The following is a 16360-nucleotide window of genomic DNA, read 5'->3' as shown; positions in this document are numbered from 1 at the left end:
TTTGTTTGTTTTAAAAAACAAAAAAGGACAAGCCTGGTCTCGAGTTATTATCATTATTATGCTTTATTATATAGTGTTGTAGATTTGCACAGCGCTGTACATACAATTAATAAAATAGGTAACAGTAAAGCTGCCCATGGCGTACAATCTAAGAAATAATAGCATTATACATATAAATTATACATAACAATACAGGAAAGGGTTCAGTAAAACAGGCAACAAATTAAAAATGTCAAATAGCAAATAATAGTCACGCAATGCCTGGGAACGCTTCTCTGAACAGGATGGTCTTCAACTCAGTTTTGAAACTAGTTAAAGAGTTAGTACCATGCTACACACTTCACATTAAAATTGGTGGCAGCGGTGGGATAAAAACGCCCAGGTGCCTGCCATCATAGGAAATTAAAATATGTCTCATTCCAGTCAAATACTGGAGTATCCGAGGAAATCTATAGAAATGTGCATTATCATACGTGTGGATTCAGATGGCTATGCATTTTTGGCAGCAGGAAGGTGAATAGATGCACATTTGTGCAGAGAAGTTAAGACAATTGACTGTTGATGCAAATGTGTGAAAATCTGCTGTAATTCGCATAATATGCTTACATGTTGTGATGACAGGTCCTCCAGTCACCTGAGGACTTCTCCTGAACTACAAAGGGTTAATCTGGGAGGAGGTACATGCTAATGAGAGATGACACCACATGCTAATGAGCTGTGACATCGTAGCTGATGTAAGGTCTAACTGACCAATCAGAGAGTAGGACCGCGAGATTCAAGAACTTTCTTTGGGAAATCTTTAAAAGGCCCTTTGAGGCTATGCGGTTCTTTGTCTCTCCCTTTGGTCTCTCCCTTTTGCTCTCTCCTGGGGGGAACCAGATGGTGTCTCTTGGAGTCTGGGAGACACAGACTCAGGGGAATGCAGGTCGAGAGGCAAGGGGCCCTCCCTGCATCCAGGAACTCAAAAGGACTGCAAATCCCATCACTGCGTGAGTAGTTAGGAACGTGTTAGTTTAATGGGTTTAGGCCTTTTGTTATTTTCAACAATGGCTTGTGTGGAATGAACTCTATAACTATGTTCTTTGACCTGCAAGGCAAGGGGGCTTTGCAAGAGTGATATAAATTCTTTCTATCCTATTCTATCCCTTTTTAAAATAAACTTCTTTCTTAAAAAGCATCTGCTGTCTCTCTGCTCCTGTACACGCGCCTTAACTCGGCTACTGATTGCTCTGGGTTAGCAAGAAAGGAAACTAGATCTCTCTCTCTCTATCCCTCACAAGTCCCAGTGTGTGTGTGTGGGGGGGGGGTAGCTGTGGAGCTACATATAAAAATAGTCATAGTTCATTCACTGGGTGGTGGCAGCGAAAAGTTCTTTTTTTAAAGGGATCCCCTGAGAGTAATAGTTACACACAGGACTTTGCCCTCAGGGATCATCACACATGTAGACTAGCCTTAAGACTTGAAAGGCTTGTTTTCTTTTGCAGGCAAGTGAGGAGCCTACAGAGTTTACAATAGGTAGATCAAATCATTAGGGACAACAGGACTTCACCTGAAGGTCCTGTGGAGTTTGGTGTCTGTTGGGGGGGGGGGATGTGTAACAGATCCCCTGTGGATACCAAGGTCCCACTGTATATGTATACAAGTGGTCACAACTCCTACTGTCACTGGGTTCATGGACTTGTGACCACTTGTATAATGAGGGTGCAGCCACATGCACATATAGCCACTGAGGCCAATGGATGCTGTCCCTAATGGCGGTACAGCCATGTGCAACAGGAATGTACAGTGCATGGATGCTTAAATCTGCAGATGGCAAGTCTGTGGATATTGAGGTCCACTGTATGTACATACATGCATATATCACCTAGCCAACCCAACGCTGATGTGCAGGAAGTCCTCCTCACAAAATTGTTCTCTGTGTCTATAGCAAATTTTCTGCAGCCTATGCATTTCCCAAAATAGATATATATGAGATCTAGATTCACTCTTCAAACATTTCTGATTTCCTGCTGCAGACTGGGCAAGTGTGTAAAGTGATCTTAGAGTTCTCAGTTGACTTGGTTTGTTCTGTGGTCATGATACCATAGAGAGTTCTTTAGAAGAGGCAACAAAATGTTAATTGATGTGTTCTCTGGTTCTCCCCCTCCCAACCTTTGTCATCCAAAGGCACGAGAGATAAAGCGGGAGGCCCTTGAATGCGATCTGCGGTTTGTGGGCTTCATTGTGGTCTCTTGCCCCCTCAAAGTGGACTCCAAGCCAGTTATCCGTGAGATCTTGAATGCCTCTCATCATGTGAGTGAAACCAAAATATATTGTTGAAGCCACAGACATAGCAGTTCTGGGCAAGTTGAAGTGTGAGGAGTTTTTCAAATTCTCTATGCCTTCCTTCCACTTTCCAGGAGTCTTCACTTTCCTTTTTCCTGCAGTTTTGAGTATAAAGAATGCCTTGCTTCCAAGTGGCTAGTCTTTCTTTGTAAAGTCTTTTATGGCATATGTGACTGTGGCACGGAGTTTCCTCTTCACTGTGATCTGATTGCAGGCAAGGTAATCTCATTGGCAAGATTTCCCTGCCCCCAGAGGAAGAGCATATCTATGTTTGCTGCCTGAAAGCTCATGGCACTAATATTAAAAGGAAATTACCTTGAGCTGTAGAAAAGAAAGATGAATCTAAAGAGTCCTACTGGGAGAGGTCAGTGGTTTAACCAGTCCAAATGCTTCCAAGAAACCCACAGGCATGGCCCTGGTGGTACAGTGGTTAAATGCCTGTACTCCAGCCACTCACTCGTACTCCAGCCACTCACTCACAAACCACAAGATCGTGAGTTCAAAACCAGCCAGGGGCTCAGATTCAACTCAGCATGGCATCCTTCTGAGGTCGCTAAAATGAGTACCCAGCTTGTAGGGGGCAATTGACTTACACATTGTAAAGTGTTTAGTGAGTGCATTAAGTGCACTGATAAGCAGTATAGAAATGTACTTGCTATTGCTATGTCTAACCACTTAAGCTGTTTTAATTATGTGAGATCTCCAGAGGATCCCAGGAGCCAAAATTGGCCTAAATCCACTGAGGTTGCTCAGCTTTGGCCTATAGTAACAGGGCTCCCCCATCTTGCAAAGAATACCTTTGTTTAAGGAGCAAAGTACAGTGCACCTGCATCATACGCGGGCACGCTTTATGTAGCTTTCAGCTGAAAGCTGCTCGCCATAAAAGGAAATGGTGCACGTGCTGCATGCACAAACCCTATTGGTTTAAATGGGGCTTGAACATCCACAGAATTTCCCTTATGCGGGGGCGTGGTCTGTACAGGAAGAGCACCTTGTAAGGAAACATCAGGCTTTCCTTCCTTCCTTCCTTCCTGCTGTTGAAGATATTTTCTAACCCAGTCCATTGTACTTGATGCTATTTGGGGAATGGGTCAAAACTTATCTTTTTGCAGGGAGGAGGACAGATTTGACAGACAGATGTTCAGAAAGTGCCTTATGCCATAGTTGTTGAACCTACAGCGTCACTGGTATTGATGGAGAGTCACTCCATCAGGAAAAGAGGTTCTCCAAACCATCACCAAAAAAGGAAGCAAACATTTCAGCATTTTTAAAGTACAATGTGTCTTTATACTTAGTTAAAATGCTGTTGGGAAGATATACTTCTAAATCAGATTTCTAGTACCCTCAAACTCTGTGCAAACATTCTGTGTGTTGTACTTAGGATCCTGCATTAAATGGACATCCCATGAGCCTGCTTTCCCTCCCCCTTAGGTAGTGATGATAACAGGAGACAACCCTCTGACTGCGTGCCATGTGGCCCAGGAGCTGCATTTCACCCAAAAGGAGCAGACACTCATTCTGCAGCCGCCCAGTGACAAAGGTATGAATGCTCCAAGAGGGAAGACAGGCAACGGCAAGTGCAGCTCTGAGCAGAGCACTTTTGCCATGTGGACTCTAGACTTTGGTGCAAGATTTGTTGGCTGGGGTATGATAGGAATTGCCATTCAAAAAACAACTTTTCACACTTTGGAAAAGGGGCACAGGTTTTTTGGGCCCACTGGGAAGGAGGAGACTCTTTCCCTTCTTCATGTTCTCCTGCTCACCTCTAATTTAAGTCTCTTTGTTCCAGGGTCAAGCTGGCAGTGGCAGTCAATCAGTGGCACTGTCACACTCCCAATCATCCCACCCTCTCTGCAGGAACTGACCAGGCACCACAACCTGTGTATCACAGGGGAGGGCCTCTCTCAGCTGCAAGCCATGGACCCCCAACTCTTGCTGCATCTCATTCCACATGTGCAAGTCTTTGCTCGCGTTGCACCCAAGCAGAAGGTAAGAAATGCTTCTCCCATTATACCATCCTTCCAATCATTGCCATCTCTATATTCCAGCTGTCTCACAGACAGGGAAGATAGAGGTTGTGGTGCTTTAATTAAAAGGAGCATGTCACACCTAGAAAATAAATGCTGAAAAAGCAATAGGTCGTGGATTCTCCCTGTCAGAGGTAGGGAAACCTTTAGTTCTCCTCATATTTTTGGACATCGTCTTATATCAGCCTCAGCTTATAATGCCTAAGGGTTAAGGATGATAGGAATTGCCATCTAATAACATATGGAGGGTCACGGGTTCTTTTTGTCCCCTTTCTGCTCTTTGGTGTAGTGCAGGAGTGGAAAACTGGCACTCTAGAAGTTTTTGGACTGTAAATTCCATAATTCCTCACCACTGGCTGTACTGACTAGGACTGTTCAGAGTCATAGGATGAAAACATCCGTAGTGCTGAATTAGTCCAGCTCTGGCTTAGTGGAACAAATTTGACAGCTTTCAGTCTGGAATAGCATGGGACCTATGGAAAAAATAACGAAGAATGCTGGAGCAGGATGGGCCTAATTTTCATCTCTAGTCAGTCATAAAGCTCATGGAACAACTCTGAACTAGTCATTGTGCCTCAGTCAAACCTCATTTGGAGGTAATCCCCACATACAATGTCCTAGAGCTCTTATAAAAATGCTGATGTAGCAGGGTTAGCCCTGGTTAGTACTTGGATGGGAGACAGCCAACAGATAGATACCAGGTGCTGTAGGCTGTCTTTCAGAGGAAGGAACTGGCAGACAACTTGAAGGCACATACATACAGAGTAATTGCAAGCAAAAGAGAAGTAAAAATTATACTATCACAGCTTCTGTTAATGTAACATGGGGAAATCTTTCATTTGCATCTTTGAAGAGATTTATATAGCTCAAATTTCTGTGTCCTTTTATGCAGCCTGATCCACTATGAAATGTATTTACTCATTTTTATATCCATTGTGACTTGCTGTGGTAGAGTCACAGATTTATAAGTGAAGCTGAGATGCAACCTTAGGGCAGGCAGGGGAGCTGTTCCACCCTTGCTTGTTTTCTCATTCACCCTCCAGGGGTTGGATGAGGTCCTGCCCAAAACCCTGGCTGATTACAACCTAAGGTCCCTTTCTCTGTAAAGAGAGGCACAGAGTGATCACTCTTCTCTATTTTTGAAGAAAGTGACAGGCCCTCTTAAATGCTTCAGAGAAGCTGCCTTGCACTGGAACCCCCCCTCCCCCCCCCCACACACACATTTGCAACCTGCCATTGGGGGGTAAGGACAAGAATTCTCTGGGAACTAGAGACAGGTCACCTTTTTCCATATTGTGAGAGATGTGGGAGGGAACCTCTATGTTCCACAGGGGTAATCTGCACAGGCCAGATGCACTGCGACTTCATCCCAGAGAGGATTTCAGAATGTCAAAAATTGCAGCCAAGGGCACATGCAGGGGAAGGTTATTCAAGAGGACAAACATGCATTCGACAACTTTCCCTTTCCTTCCATTATATCTCCTGGAAATGCAAGCCACGCAGCCCTTTTTCTGATAGCAATTCCTTGTTCATTGAGAGATTGTTGCCATGTGCCCTTGAAGCTGCAATACTAAACTGACAGAATGCAAAAGTGCCCTCCATAGATATTCAGAGTTTGATAAAATTGTTGGAAGGGCTCTTGACCTTCTACTAAATCTATGCTGCATCCTTTCTTGTATTTCTGATTACTGAACTTGCAAAATTCAACCTCATGTTTTCCTGCCTCATATAATCCTCAAATTTACTGAAATTGTGAGGCTAACAAACTAGTTGTCGCTGCTCATTTGTCTCTGACTGCTGATATGGAATGAGGATATGGCAGATGCCGTGTAGTTATAACACAGGAGATTTTACATGATTGGGTGTAAAGACGAACAGCACTACAAGGGCGTGGATTTCTACAGAGCATTGCAGGCTCCCTTCCACAACACCGGATTTTCCCATTGCAGGAGTTTGTGATCACAACACTAAAGGGGCTTGGCTATGTGACATTGATGTGTGGCGATGGGACCAATGATGTGGGGGCTCTGAAGCATGCGGATGTGGGTGAGTTTTTTCTTAGTTAAAAATATGACCTGATTAATTAGAACATAGATATCAATAAATTAATACATAGCTGTTTAGAAAACATGCTTGCCAAAACATAAAAAAACAAAAACTTGGGATGGCAAACACCAAAACTTACAGGCATTTCCCCATCTCTCACAGGCAGGAATATCTAAAAGAGTGGTACCTGCTTTAACATTGTAAAAAACACGAAAATGTTTTTATTTAGGATTGATATCAAATGTAAAGAGCTCACATTACACATTATTAATTTTAGAGCTTTTAAAAATGATTTTGAATTACATAAATTGATCTTTTTAAAAACACATTCTCAATTTTTCAGTGATGCATGCATTATTTGCAGACTTAAAGGCATTCTGCCTTTCACACAGGAAGGAATGACTTATTTAAGATATTATTTCTTCTCTGCAAATTTTGGAATCTGTATCTCCTGCCTAATAAAGCTACCTGTAAGTTGTCACAGTGTTTTGAAACACTGGCCTTCTCTCTCCTTCACACCTATTTATTATACATGATTTAAATGAATAGGTTAATGAAAGTCAAATTGATATCTTAATAAAATGGTGCCACGTCTTTCCACAGTTTTCTACAATATACCTACCTTCCCTTAAATCTTTCAGATCCCTTAAGCAATATAACTAACTTACTGATCCGTACCCTTTGTAGATTCCATTACAGGATTATACCCATTTTAATACATAGCTGGTTTTCTGTGTATATTACTACCTTGCTGTTCCCGGGCAAATGTGTCATCCAAAGGATACTTGCCTCTGGTAACAGGTTATATGACAGTTCTCAGTGTCTTTTGTGTATTCAGTGACCTGATCCATTCTTGTAGGAGTGGCCCTACTAGCCAATGCACCTGAACGAATCCCTGAACGCAGGAAGAAGCCGCGTGATGGCCCTGCTGATGGGAAGCCTGCTTTGCCCCCATCCATCATTGGTAGCAACATGAGGCCCACCTCCCGAGCTGCCAAGCACAGGCTTATGTCTCACAGAGAGGAGCAGCTCGCCATGCAGCGGGTGAGTTGATAGATGGGCCTCCCTTTTCCCTTCATTGGCATCACCCATGGCCATTCCACTGTTGTGCTCACGTGTGCTTCAGGGCGTCCTTTGTGAAATTTAAAGGAGTTGGGACCAAGGATTGGGGACAGAAGAATCAAGGATGTGATGGAGGAGGTGTTGTGGTGGATTGAATAGAAGCAGTAGATACTCTGTTCCAAGCCACTAGGAAAGTGACTTGAATTTCTACTGTCCTTCAACTGAGGGGTAGTTCAGCCCTCTAGATGGCGAAGACTTCCATTCCCATAATGCTTCATCATCCAGGTTAGGGCTGATGGGTTCCCCAGCCCCTAGTTAAGGAATACTCTGTCATCTTGCTGTCTCTTCTTTTCAGGCTAGCTGACTGTGTTATTTGGCCTTTTGTTGAGGATGTATTTCTGTGGAGCATATGGAGCCTTACTGGGTCTTAAACTAGATGTATTCTCTTCCCTCCCCTCTCTTTTTCCTAACAGGAGAGGATCAGTCAGGTACTGAAGGATTTGGAAGAGGAACAAGTGCCCATTGTGAAGCTGGGTGATGCCAGCATTGCGGCTCCTTTCACCTCCAAGCTCTCCTCTATACAGTGCAGTAAGTAGGAAGGGGGAGGGAGCCTGTTCCTGGAGTCTCATGCTGCATTGGCATTGTATCCATTTGAACCAGCTGAGAGTTTTGGGTCACCATTGGTCATTTGTCCACATGACAGCAAAAGCACCCATTGAGTCTTTCCCAGTGGCACCACTGGTGTGATGTGTTTGTTTGGGGCCTTTGTGTCAAATGCACCTGCTACACTCACCAATGTGGGCTTAACGCTCATAATCTAACAGCTAAAGAGAAATGGCAGTGTGACCTTGTAGAGAAACGGAAAGGAAAGAATGACCCATAGTGACAGTTTGTTTCCAGTTGCTAACTCTTTCTCTGTAAGATGGACACTTGCACAGTAATGGGATTTCCAGGCTGTGTCAGTCCGTTAGAAAGAGTTTCAGTCATTAGGTGGAGAGAGCAGCGCTGGAACACACTTCATGCGAGTCCTTCTGGGTCCCTCTTGTATATGAACCCCACCTGCATAAAGGTAAAGATGGAAGTACACTGAAGTACAGCACACAGTGCAGATCCAAGCAGCGGCACCCTCTCTTTCTCTCTGCAGTCTGTCACGTGATCAAGCAGGGCCGTTGCACCCTAGTTACAACACTCCAGATGTTCAAGATCTTGGCCTTGAATGCACTCATCCTGGCCTACAGTCAGAGTGTCCTTTACTTGGAAGGGGTAAAGTTCAGTGATTTCCAGGCTACGCTACAGGGGCTGCTGCTAGCTGGCTGCTTTCTTTTCATCTCCCGGTCCAAGGTAAGGAGGAGCACTGCCAAAGGACTTTGGCTCCAGGGGGTCTTATCAGCTGGAATATGAGCAGTGCTAACATATGAAGGCTGGCATTCTGTTAGAGGCTTACAATGGTGTAGGTTCAATTCATGCCATGACAAGTCTTGTCTTTTTTTCTTTTCCCTTTCCCTCTAGTCATTCCAGAGGTTGGAATTATCTTGCTCCCAATTATCAGTGCCCCCCCTCAGACTTAGCATACAGCCTGTAAAGCCCCTCTACATAGCCATTCTGTGCCATATGTAGAGCAGACATGATCAGAGTACTCTGTGCTATAAAAATACTGGCTGGCATCCTCTTTGGCAGTTATGAGAATATAAGATTATAAAATGGATTCATAATCTCATAATTATTGGTGATTTATGTTTGTTGTTGTGTGTTTTCAAGTAATTTCCAACTTACAGCAACCCTAAGGCGAACCAATCATGGGTTCTCTGGGGCTGACTTGTTCAAGGCCATGCAGCAGGTTTCAATGGCAGAGCAGGAAATCCAACCCCAAACCCCAGAGTTCAAGTTTTGCACTCAAACCAGTATACCACACTGACTCTCAATTCATGCTTATGTTCATTAATTATCAAATGTGACCCCCCCCCCAACATACCTTTTGCAGCCTGGCAGTGCCCTGACCAAAGCATTTTTGGGGTGCTGGAGATCAGGGCACTGTTGAATGACATCTGCAGTATTCTTCCAGTTTCAGTGCACTGTGGAACAAGCAATTGTGGTGGGCCCCTAAGAGGTGTCTCCTAAGAGGTGTCTCCAGCTGCCTGTTCTCAATGCACCCTGCAGGCATTATTTCACAGCATGCCGATCTCTAATGCTTTGATTGGGGTGCTGCCAGTCTACAAAAGTAGATTTCAGGATGTGGCATCATCAGATATAATGGCCATTATCTTAGCTATGTTGGCAATGCAGGATCTCTGCCACCTTGTTTTCGAAGAACTTTCCAATTGAGTTGATAGCAACCTAAGATGGCCACTACCTTTTCTCAGTTCTTGTTGTAACAAATCAATGCCCTATGTTTCCATCATTTGGGATCACTGTCAGAAACATTGGCCTGTAGTCATGTCAAGCTAACCTCGTATCCCCAGTGCTATCAAGTGAATACAGCCAGTACAGGGCAGTGTGTGTAATTCTCATCTTGATGCTATTCTTTTCTTTTTCCCCTTCAGCCTCTGAAAACCCTCTCCCGGGAGCGTCCACTCCCTAATATCTTCAATCTCTACACAGTTCTAACTGTGCTGTTGCAGTTCATGGTGCATTTTGTCAGCCTGGTTTATCTCTATCGAGGTGCACAGGCCCGCAGTGACCCCAAGTGAGTGCTGCTTGGATTTAAGCATGAAATAATACAATTAGGAAGGAATATTCTCCTTGTAGAATGATTAGAAGTAAACTGAAATGTGAGCAAAAATTATGTCAATCAAACCAGAAGAAAACATAGAAATTAAAAACTTAAAATTAATTGAATATCTTGTATTTTAATGAGGAATGACGAAGGGCCTTTCTCTTATTTGCTTTAAGGAAAGATGACTTCGTGGACCTCTACAAGGAGTTTGAACCCAGCCTAGTGAATAGCACTGTTTACATCATGTCCATGGCAATGCAGATGGCCACCTTTGCCATCAATTATAAGGTGGGAGTGCTTAACCTCAACAACTATTACGGTCTACCTTTATTTATTTCTTGCTGCAAGAGGCATAAGCCAGAGATATAGGGTCTTTGCAGGGGTGGCAGACGTACAGCATATAAAACAATAAGTGCCAGGAAGGAAGGGAGGTAGTAAGTTAGGAAGTTGATCAATATGCTGAGGGCCAGGATGCTCAAATGCATCCTCCTGTTAAAAATTTGCAAGGGTGATGATTCGGAAGGTAAATCAAGCCCAGGTTCACCTTGCCTACACCAACAGCATTTGGCCATCACCTGGAGTTTGTGGGAGGAGTTGTTGCTCAGCGAGATATTGCATACTTCTCCAGCAACTAACTAGGAAAAGATATGTTTGCATAACAGGAGGTTACCTCAACAGGTCACCAGCACTAACCTAGGCCTTGCTGTTATGTACCTTCATATCAGTTCTGACTTATTGCAACCCTGTCATGAGTTTTTCTTGGCAAGATTTGTTCAGAGTGGGTTTGCCATAGCTGAGGTGGAATTTGATCCCACCTCCAACAGTCCTAGTCCAACACTCCAAACCACTATGTCATGCTGGCTCCCTCTCCTTTTCCTTATCTGCACCTTATTAAGGAAATAAGCAATCTACCAATATTAAACCTTTCTTATTTCTCATTGCTCATTGAATCCAACAGAAATTAGTTTGCATTCAAACCCAACTAAATTTTCTACTCAGGTTGTTAGTAAAGACAATAATAATAATAATAATAATAATAATAATAATAATAATAATAATTTATATCCCGCCTCTTCCGCTTTGAGGATCGAGGCGGGTAACAGCAGAGTTAATACAATATACAACAATGAAAACAACAAGCCCCACAAGACCCCGGCCCAACCCTCCCTCCCAACTATAAAATTAAACAGCACTTGGATACCATGAGTTCTAAAAAACCTGAAAAACTCCCCTGGTTTCATAAACAAGACTAGCCAATGAAATGTCTGTATCCACACAATGATGATTATGCAGTTTGGGAGACTGGTCTTAACGTGCATAGAGGTGGGAGTGTCAGAACAGCTTAAATTTGAGCTTTGTGAAATCTGAAATTGGAACTTTTACTCCTGCTGTACCTGAAACTGCCTTTAGTTTTGCTGCCCTTCTGATCAGTCTGTTTATCTTCCAGGGCCATCCATTCATGGAAAGTTTGCGGGAAAACAAACCTCTACTGTGGAGCATCATTTTGTCAGGGTTGGCAATTGTAGCCCTTCTAACTGGCTCATCTCCAGAGTTCAATGAACAGTTTGGATTAGTAGATATCCCAACAGAGGTGAGTAGGCATTCACTCGGCTGGGTCTTTCTCCATCCCCCTCAAAATCAAGAGAAAACTTATAATGTAGAACTGTCTCATCTTGGGAGCTTTAAACATGTTGTGTTCAGTGGGCATTTTACCCCCAGGAAATAAGGATCCTAGGGCAAAATGCAGCCCCAAACTGAATTAACTTGTATGCTTACAGTCTGGGATGTCCTGCTGGCAGCCTGAATACACCAGAGAACAGGGAAACCTGGTCTTGTTGCCAGGTTTGTGACAAATAGTTAAATAGTGGCATCCATTTATATGCAAGTGGAGCATCAAAACATATTCTGCTAAGTGCTAAAGTAAGCAGAAAAGGTTTAAGAAACCTAGGTCCGAAACATACTGCAGAAATAATCCAGTTTGACACCACTTTTACTGCCCTGGCTCAGTGCTAGGGAATCTTGGGAATTGTAGTTTATTGTGGCACCAGAGCTCTCTGACAAAGAAGGCTAAATGTCTCACAAAACTACAGTTTCCAGAATTTCCCTAGCACTGAGCCAGAGCAGTTACAGTGGTCTCAAACTGGATTATTTCTGCAGTGTATTTTGGACCCTAGATAGTTTGCTCTTAATAATGGAACTACTTTTCGGTGAAAAAAATGGTGGATAGTTCCTTCCCACATGGGAAGCCAAGTTAGTGAACCATCTACTCAGGTCTGTTCATGGAGCAGTATGGATTGTATTACAGGAAAACAGACAAGATAGAAGATTTGAATCAGAATTTCCTTGCGTAAATTTTTATTTTTTTAAATCAAGATTGTAGCTATTCGTAGGCTATAAATACTAAGATTAATTGCTTCACAACACAATTGGCTTTTATACATCAGCCCATCATACAGTGCTCATGTAGCTACTGTCATTTCAGAACTATATTTTAGGGATAAGGAATAGTTGTGAAATTACACTGGTACCTCGGGTTACGAAATTAATTCGTTCCGCTATTCCTTTCGTAAGCCGAAAATTTCGTAACCCGAAACACATTTTCCATTGAAAATAACTAATGCGTTCTATGACCTCAGACTGAACCTGCAAGTCAAAACAAAGGCACAATAGAGGCCTATTAAGCTAAGTACCCTACAATACAAGTTGCCTGAGGCACTAAAGAGCTTAACAATGACTGGCAGGTCCATTCTAAACTTTCTAAGGATCTTAACAATGACTGGCAGGTCCATTCTAAACTTTCTAATGATCTTAACAATGACTGGCAGGTCCATTCTAAACTTTCTAAGGATCTTAACAATGACTGGCAGGTCCATTCTAAACTTTCTAAAGGATAAAGAAAAAAAGTTTTTTTCTTATCTTTGATGGTTCTGGCATCTCAGAGTGAGGCAGGAGGAGGAGGAGGAGCTCTCAAATCATCACACCCATGACCAAAGCAACCCCATGGTCACACTCTCTGGCCCACATCAAATCAAGGCCAAACATGCAAACCTCACATCTCACACTCTCAAATCATCACAGCCATGACCAAACCACCCCAGAACCCAAACTCAAAGGCCAGAAACCCCAAATCTGAAAATGCCACCCCATGGTCACACTCTCTGGCCCACATCAAATCAAGGCCAAACTTGCAAAAATCGATGCCCACACTCTCAAATCATCACAGCCATGACCAAACCACCCCAGAACCCAAACTCAAAGGCCAGAAACCCCAAATCTGAACATGCAACCCCATGGTCAGGCCCATTCTAAAGGATAAAGAAAAAAAGTGTTTTTCTTATCTTTGCTGGTCTTGGCATCAGAGTGAGGCAGGAGAAGGAGGAGCTCTCAAATCATCATAGCCATGACCAAAGCAACCCCAAATCTAAAAAAGCAACCCCATGGTCACACTCTCTGGCCCACATCAAATCAAGGCCAAACATGCAAACCTCACATCTCACACTCTCAAATCATCACACCCATGACCAAACCACCCCAGAACCCAAACCCAAAGGCCAGAAACCCCAAATCTGAACATGCAACCCCATGGTCACACTCTCTGGCCCACATCAAATCAAGGCCAAACATGCAAACCTCACATCTCACACTCTCAAATCATCACAGCCATGACCAAACCACCCCAGAACCCAAACTCAAAGGCCAGAAACCCCAAATCTGAAAATGCCACCCCATGGTCACACTCTCTGGCCCACATCAAATCAAGGCCAAACTTGCAAAAATCGATGCCCACACTCTCAAATCATCACAGCCATGACCAAACCACCCCAGAACCCAAACTCAAAGGCCAGAAACCCCAAATCTGAACATGCAACCCCATGGTCAGGCCCATTCTAAAGGATAAAGAAAAAAAGTGTTTTTCTTATCTTTGCTGGTCTTGGCATCAGAGTGAGGCAGGAGAAGGAGGAGCTCTCAAATCATCATAGCCATGACCAAAGCAACCCCAAATCTGAACATGCCACCCCATGGTCACACTCTCTGGCCCACATCAAATCAAGGCCAAACATGCAAACCTCACATCCCACACTCTCAAATCATCACAGCCATGACCAAACCACCCCAGAACCCAAACCCAAAGGCCAGAAACCCCAAATCTGAAAATGCCACCCCATGGTCACACTCTCTGGCCCACATCAAATCAAGGCCAAACATGCAAACCTCACATCCCACACTCTCAAATCATCACAGCCATGACCAAACCACCCCAGAACCCAAACCCAAAGGCCAGAAACCCCAAATCTGAACATGCCACCCCATGGTCACACTCTCTGGCCCACATCAAATCAAGGCCAAACATGCAAACCTCACATCCCACACTCTCAAATCATCACAGCCATGACCAAACCACCCCAGAACCCAAACCCAAAGGCCAGAAACCCCAAATCTGAACATGCCACCCCATGGTCACACTCTCTGGCCCACATCAAATCAAGGCCAAACATGCAAACCTCACATCCCACACTCTCAAATCATCACACCCATGACCAAACCACCCCAGAACCCAAACTCAAAGGCCAGAAACCCCAAATCTGAACATGCCACCCCATGGTCACACTCTCTGGCCCACATCAAATCAAGGCCAAACATGCAAAACTCACATCCCACACTCTCAAATCATCACACCCATGACCAAACCACCCCAGAACCCAAACTCAAAGGCCAGAAACCCCAAATCTGAAAATGCCACCCCAAAGTCACACTCTCTGGCCCACATCAAATCAAGGCCAAACATGCAAAACTCACATCCCACACTCTCAAATCATCACACCCATGACCATACAAAAGTGTTTTTCTTATCTTTGCTGGTCTTGGCATCTGGTCCTGGCATCTCGGAGTGAGGCAGGAGGAGGAGGAGGAGGAGAGGGGCAGCCCAAAAAGCCAAATTTAAACCAATTCAAGCAATTTAACCACTTCAGCCAATTCAAGCAATTTAACCACTTCAGCCAATTTATCCAATTCAAGCAATTTAACCAATTCAGCCAATTTAGCCAATTCAAGCAATTTAACCAATTCAGCCAATTTAGCCAATTCAAGCAATTTAACCAATTCAGCCAATTTAGCCAATGCCACCAATTTAACAAAGTTAACCTTTTTTTTTAAAAGAATTTGGTGTTTTTTTTAAGGGTCACCTTTTTTTTAAGGGTCACCTTTTGCCTTCTTGGATGACGGTTCTCCCTCTCTAGTGAAGAACTGGTCCAAGGATGTCTGCTTTTGCCGGCCCTTAAGCAGGTTCTTAAAATGGCTAAGGCAGACATTATCAAAATGGGCAATGGCATGGCTGGTGAGCACCTTCTCAGGGTGGTGCTTCTCCACATATGAAGACACATTGTGGAATTGCCGCAAAATGTCTTTAATTTCTGCCGTTGGCAAAGATGCCCCCGCAGCCTCCTCCTCCTGGCCCCTGTCGAAATGGAGCACGTCTTCATCCACGGCCGAGTGTTGCATCGCCGCCAAGGCCTTCAGGTCCTCTGTTGTCAGGTCCTCGTTGTGCTCCTCGATGAGTTCCTCCACGTCCTCGTTGTCCACGTCGAGTCCCAGGGACCTTGCGATGGAGACGATCTCGTGCACCTCTTCCTCTTCACCTGGCTCAGCACCCTCGGACTGTGACCCTTCCAAGGAAGAAGCATCAGGCCACAGCTTCCTCCACGCAGCAATCAGGTTGCGCCTGGTGATCTCCTGCCAGGCCAAGTCCACCATCTTCAAGCACACCACGATATCAAAATGCTGCTTCCAGAACTCTCGAAGGGTCAGCTGTGTGCTCTCCGTCACATCGAAGCAACGCTTGAACATGTGCTTGGTGTAGATCTTTTTGAAGTTGGCGATCACCTGCTGGTCCATGGGTTGCAAGAGGGAGGTCGTGTTGGGTGGCAGAAACTGGACCTTGATGAAGGAGAACTCATCAAGGATGTCCTTCTCCAGGCCATGCGGGTGCGCAGGAGCATTGTCCAAGAGGAGGAGGCACTTCAAGGGCAAATCTTCTTCCTCCAGGTACCGCTTCACTGTCGGGGCGAAGACACTGTTGATCCACTCGACGAAAAGGAGGCGTGTGACCCATGCGCGGCCATTGGAGCGCCACATCACTGGCAACCTGTCCTTCTGGATGTTGTGTGCCTTGAAAGCCCTTGGATTTTCG

General features: G+C 44.3%; 1 protein-coding gene across 3 annotated transcripts in view; it reads left to right on the top strand.

Annotated features, from left to right (window-relative positions):
- LOC149322798 (endoplasmic reticulum transmembrane helix translocase-like) overlaps window positions 1-16360 on the top strand; it is a 56132-nt gene that overhangs the window by 35544 nt on the left and 4228 nt on the right. Inside the window, exons 16-25 of one of the 3 annotated variants that reach the window (XM_089483178.1) lie at window positions 2167-2292; window positions 3757-3865; window positions 4115-4314; window positions 6302-6398; window positions 7258-7442; window positions 7934-8048; window positions 8605-8801; window positions 10001-10143; window positions 10350-10461; window positions 11621-11764. In XM_089483178.1, the coding sequence (XP_089339304.1) occupies window positions 2167-2292; window positions 3757-3865; window positions 4115-4314; window positions 6302-6398; window positions 7258-7442; window positions 7934-8048; window positions 8605-8801; window positions 10001-10143; window positions 10350-10461; window positions 11621-11764 (1428 nt within the window). Of the gene's footprint in view, window positions 1-2166; window positions 2293-3756; window positions 3866-4114; window positions 4315-6301; window positions 6399-7257; window positions 7443-7933; window positions 8049-8604; window positions 8802-10000; window positions 10144-10349; window positions 10462-11620; window positions 11765-16360 lie in introns of those variants that run through there. The other 2 variants (XR_016272121.1, XM_089483189.1) reach the window with 2 other exon arrangements.

This window comes from Sceloporus occidentalis, unplaced genomic scaffold, assembly GCF_023333645.1.
Source record: "Sceloporus occidentalis isolate IW3139 unplaced genomic scaffold, rSceOcc1.0.p SCAF_1, whole genome shotgun sequence".
Lineage (NCBI taxonomy): Eukaryota > Metazoa > Chordata > Lepidosauria > Squamata > Phrynosomatidae > Sceloporus > Sceloporus occidentalis.
The sequence above is the reverse complement of the archived record's forward strand: the minus strand, read 5'-3'. Positions and strand labels throughout refer to the sequence as shown.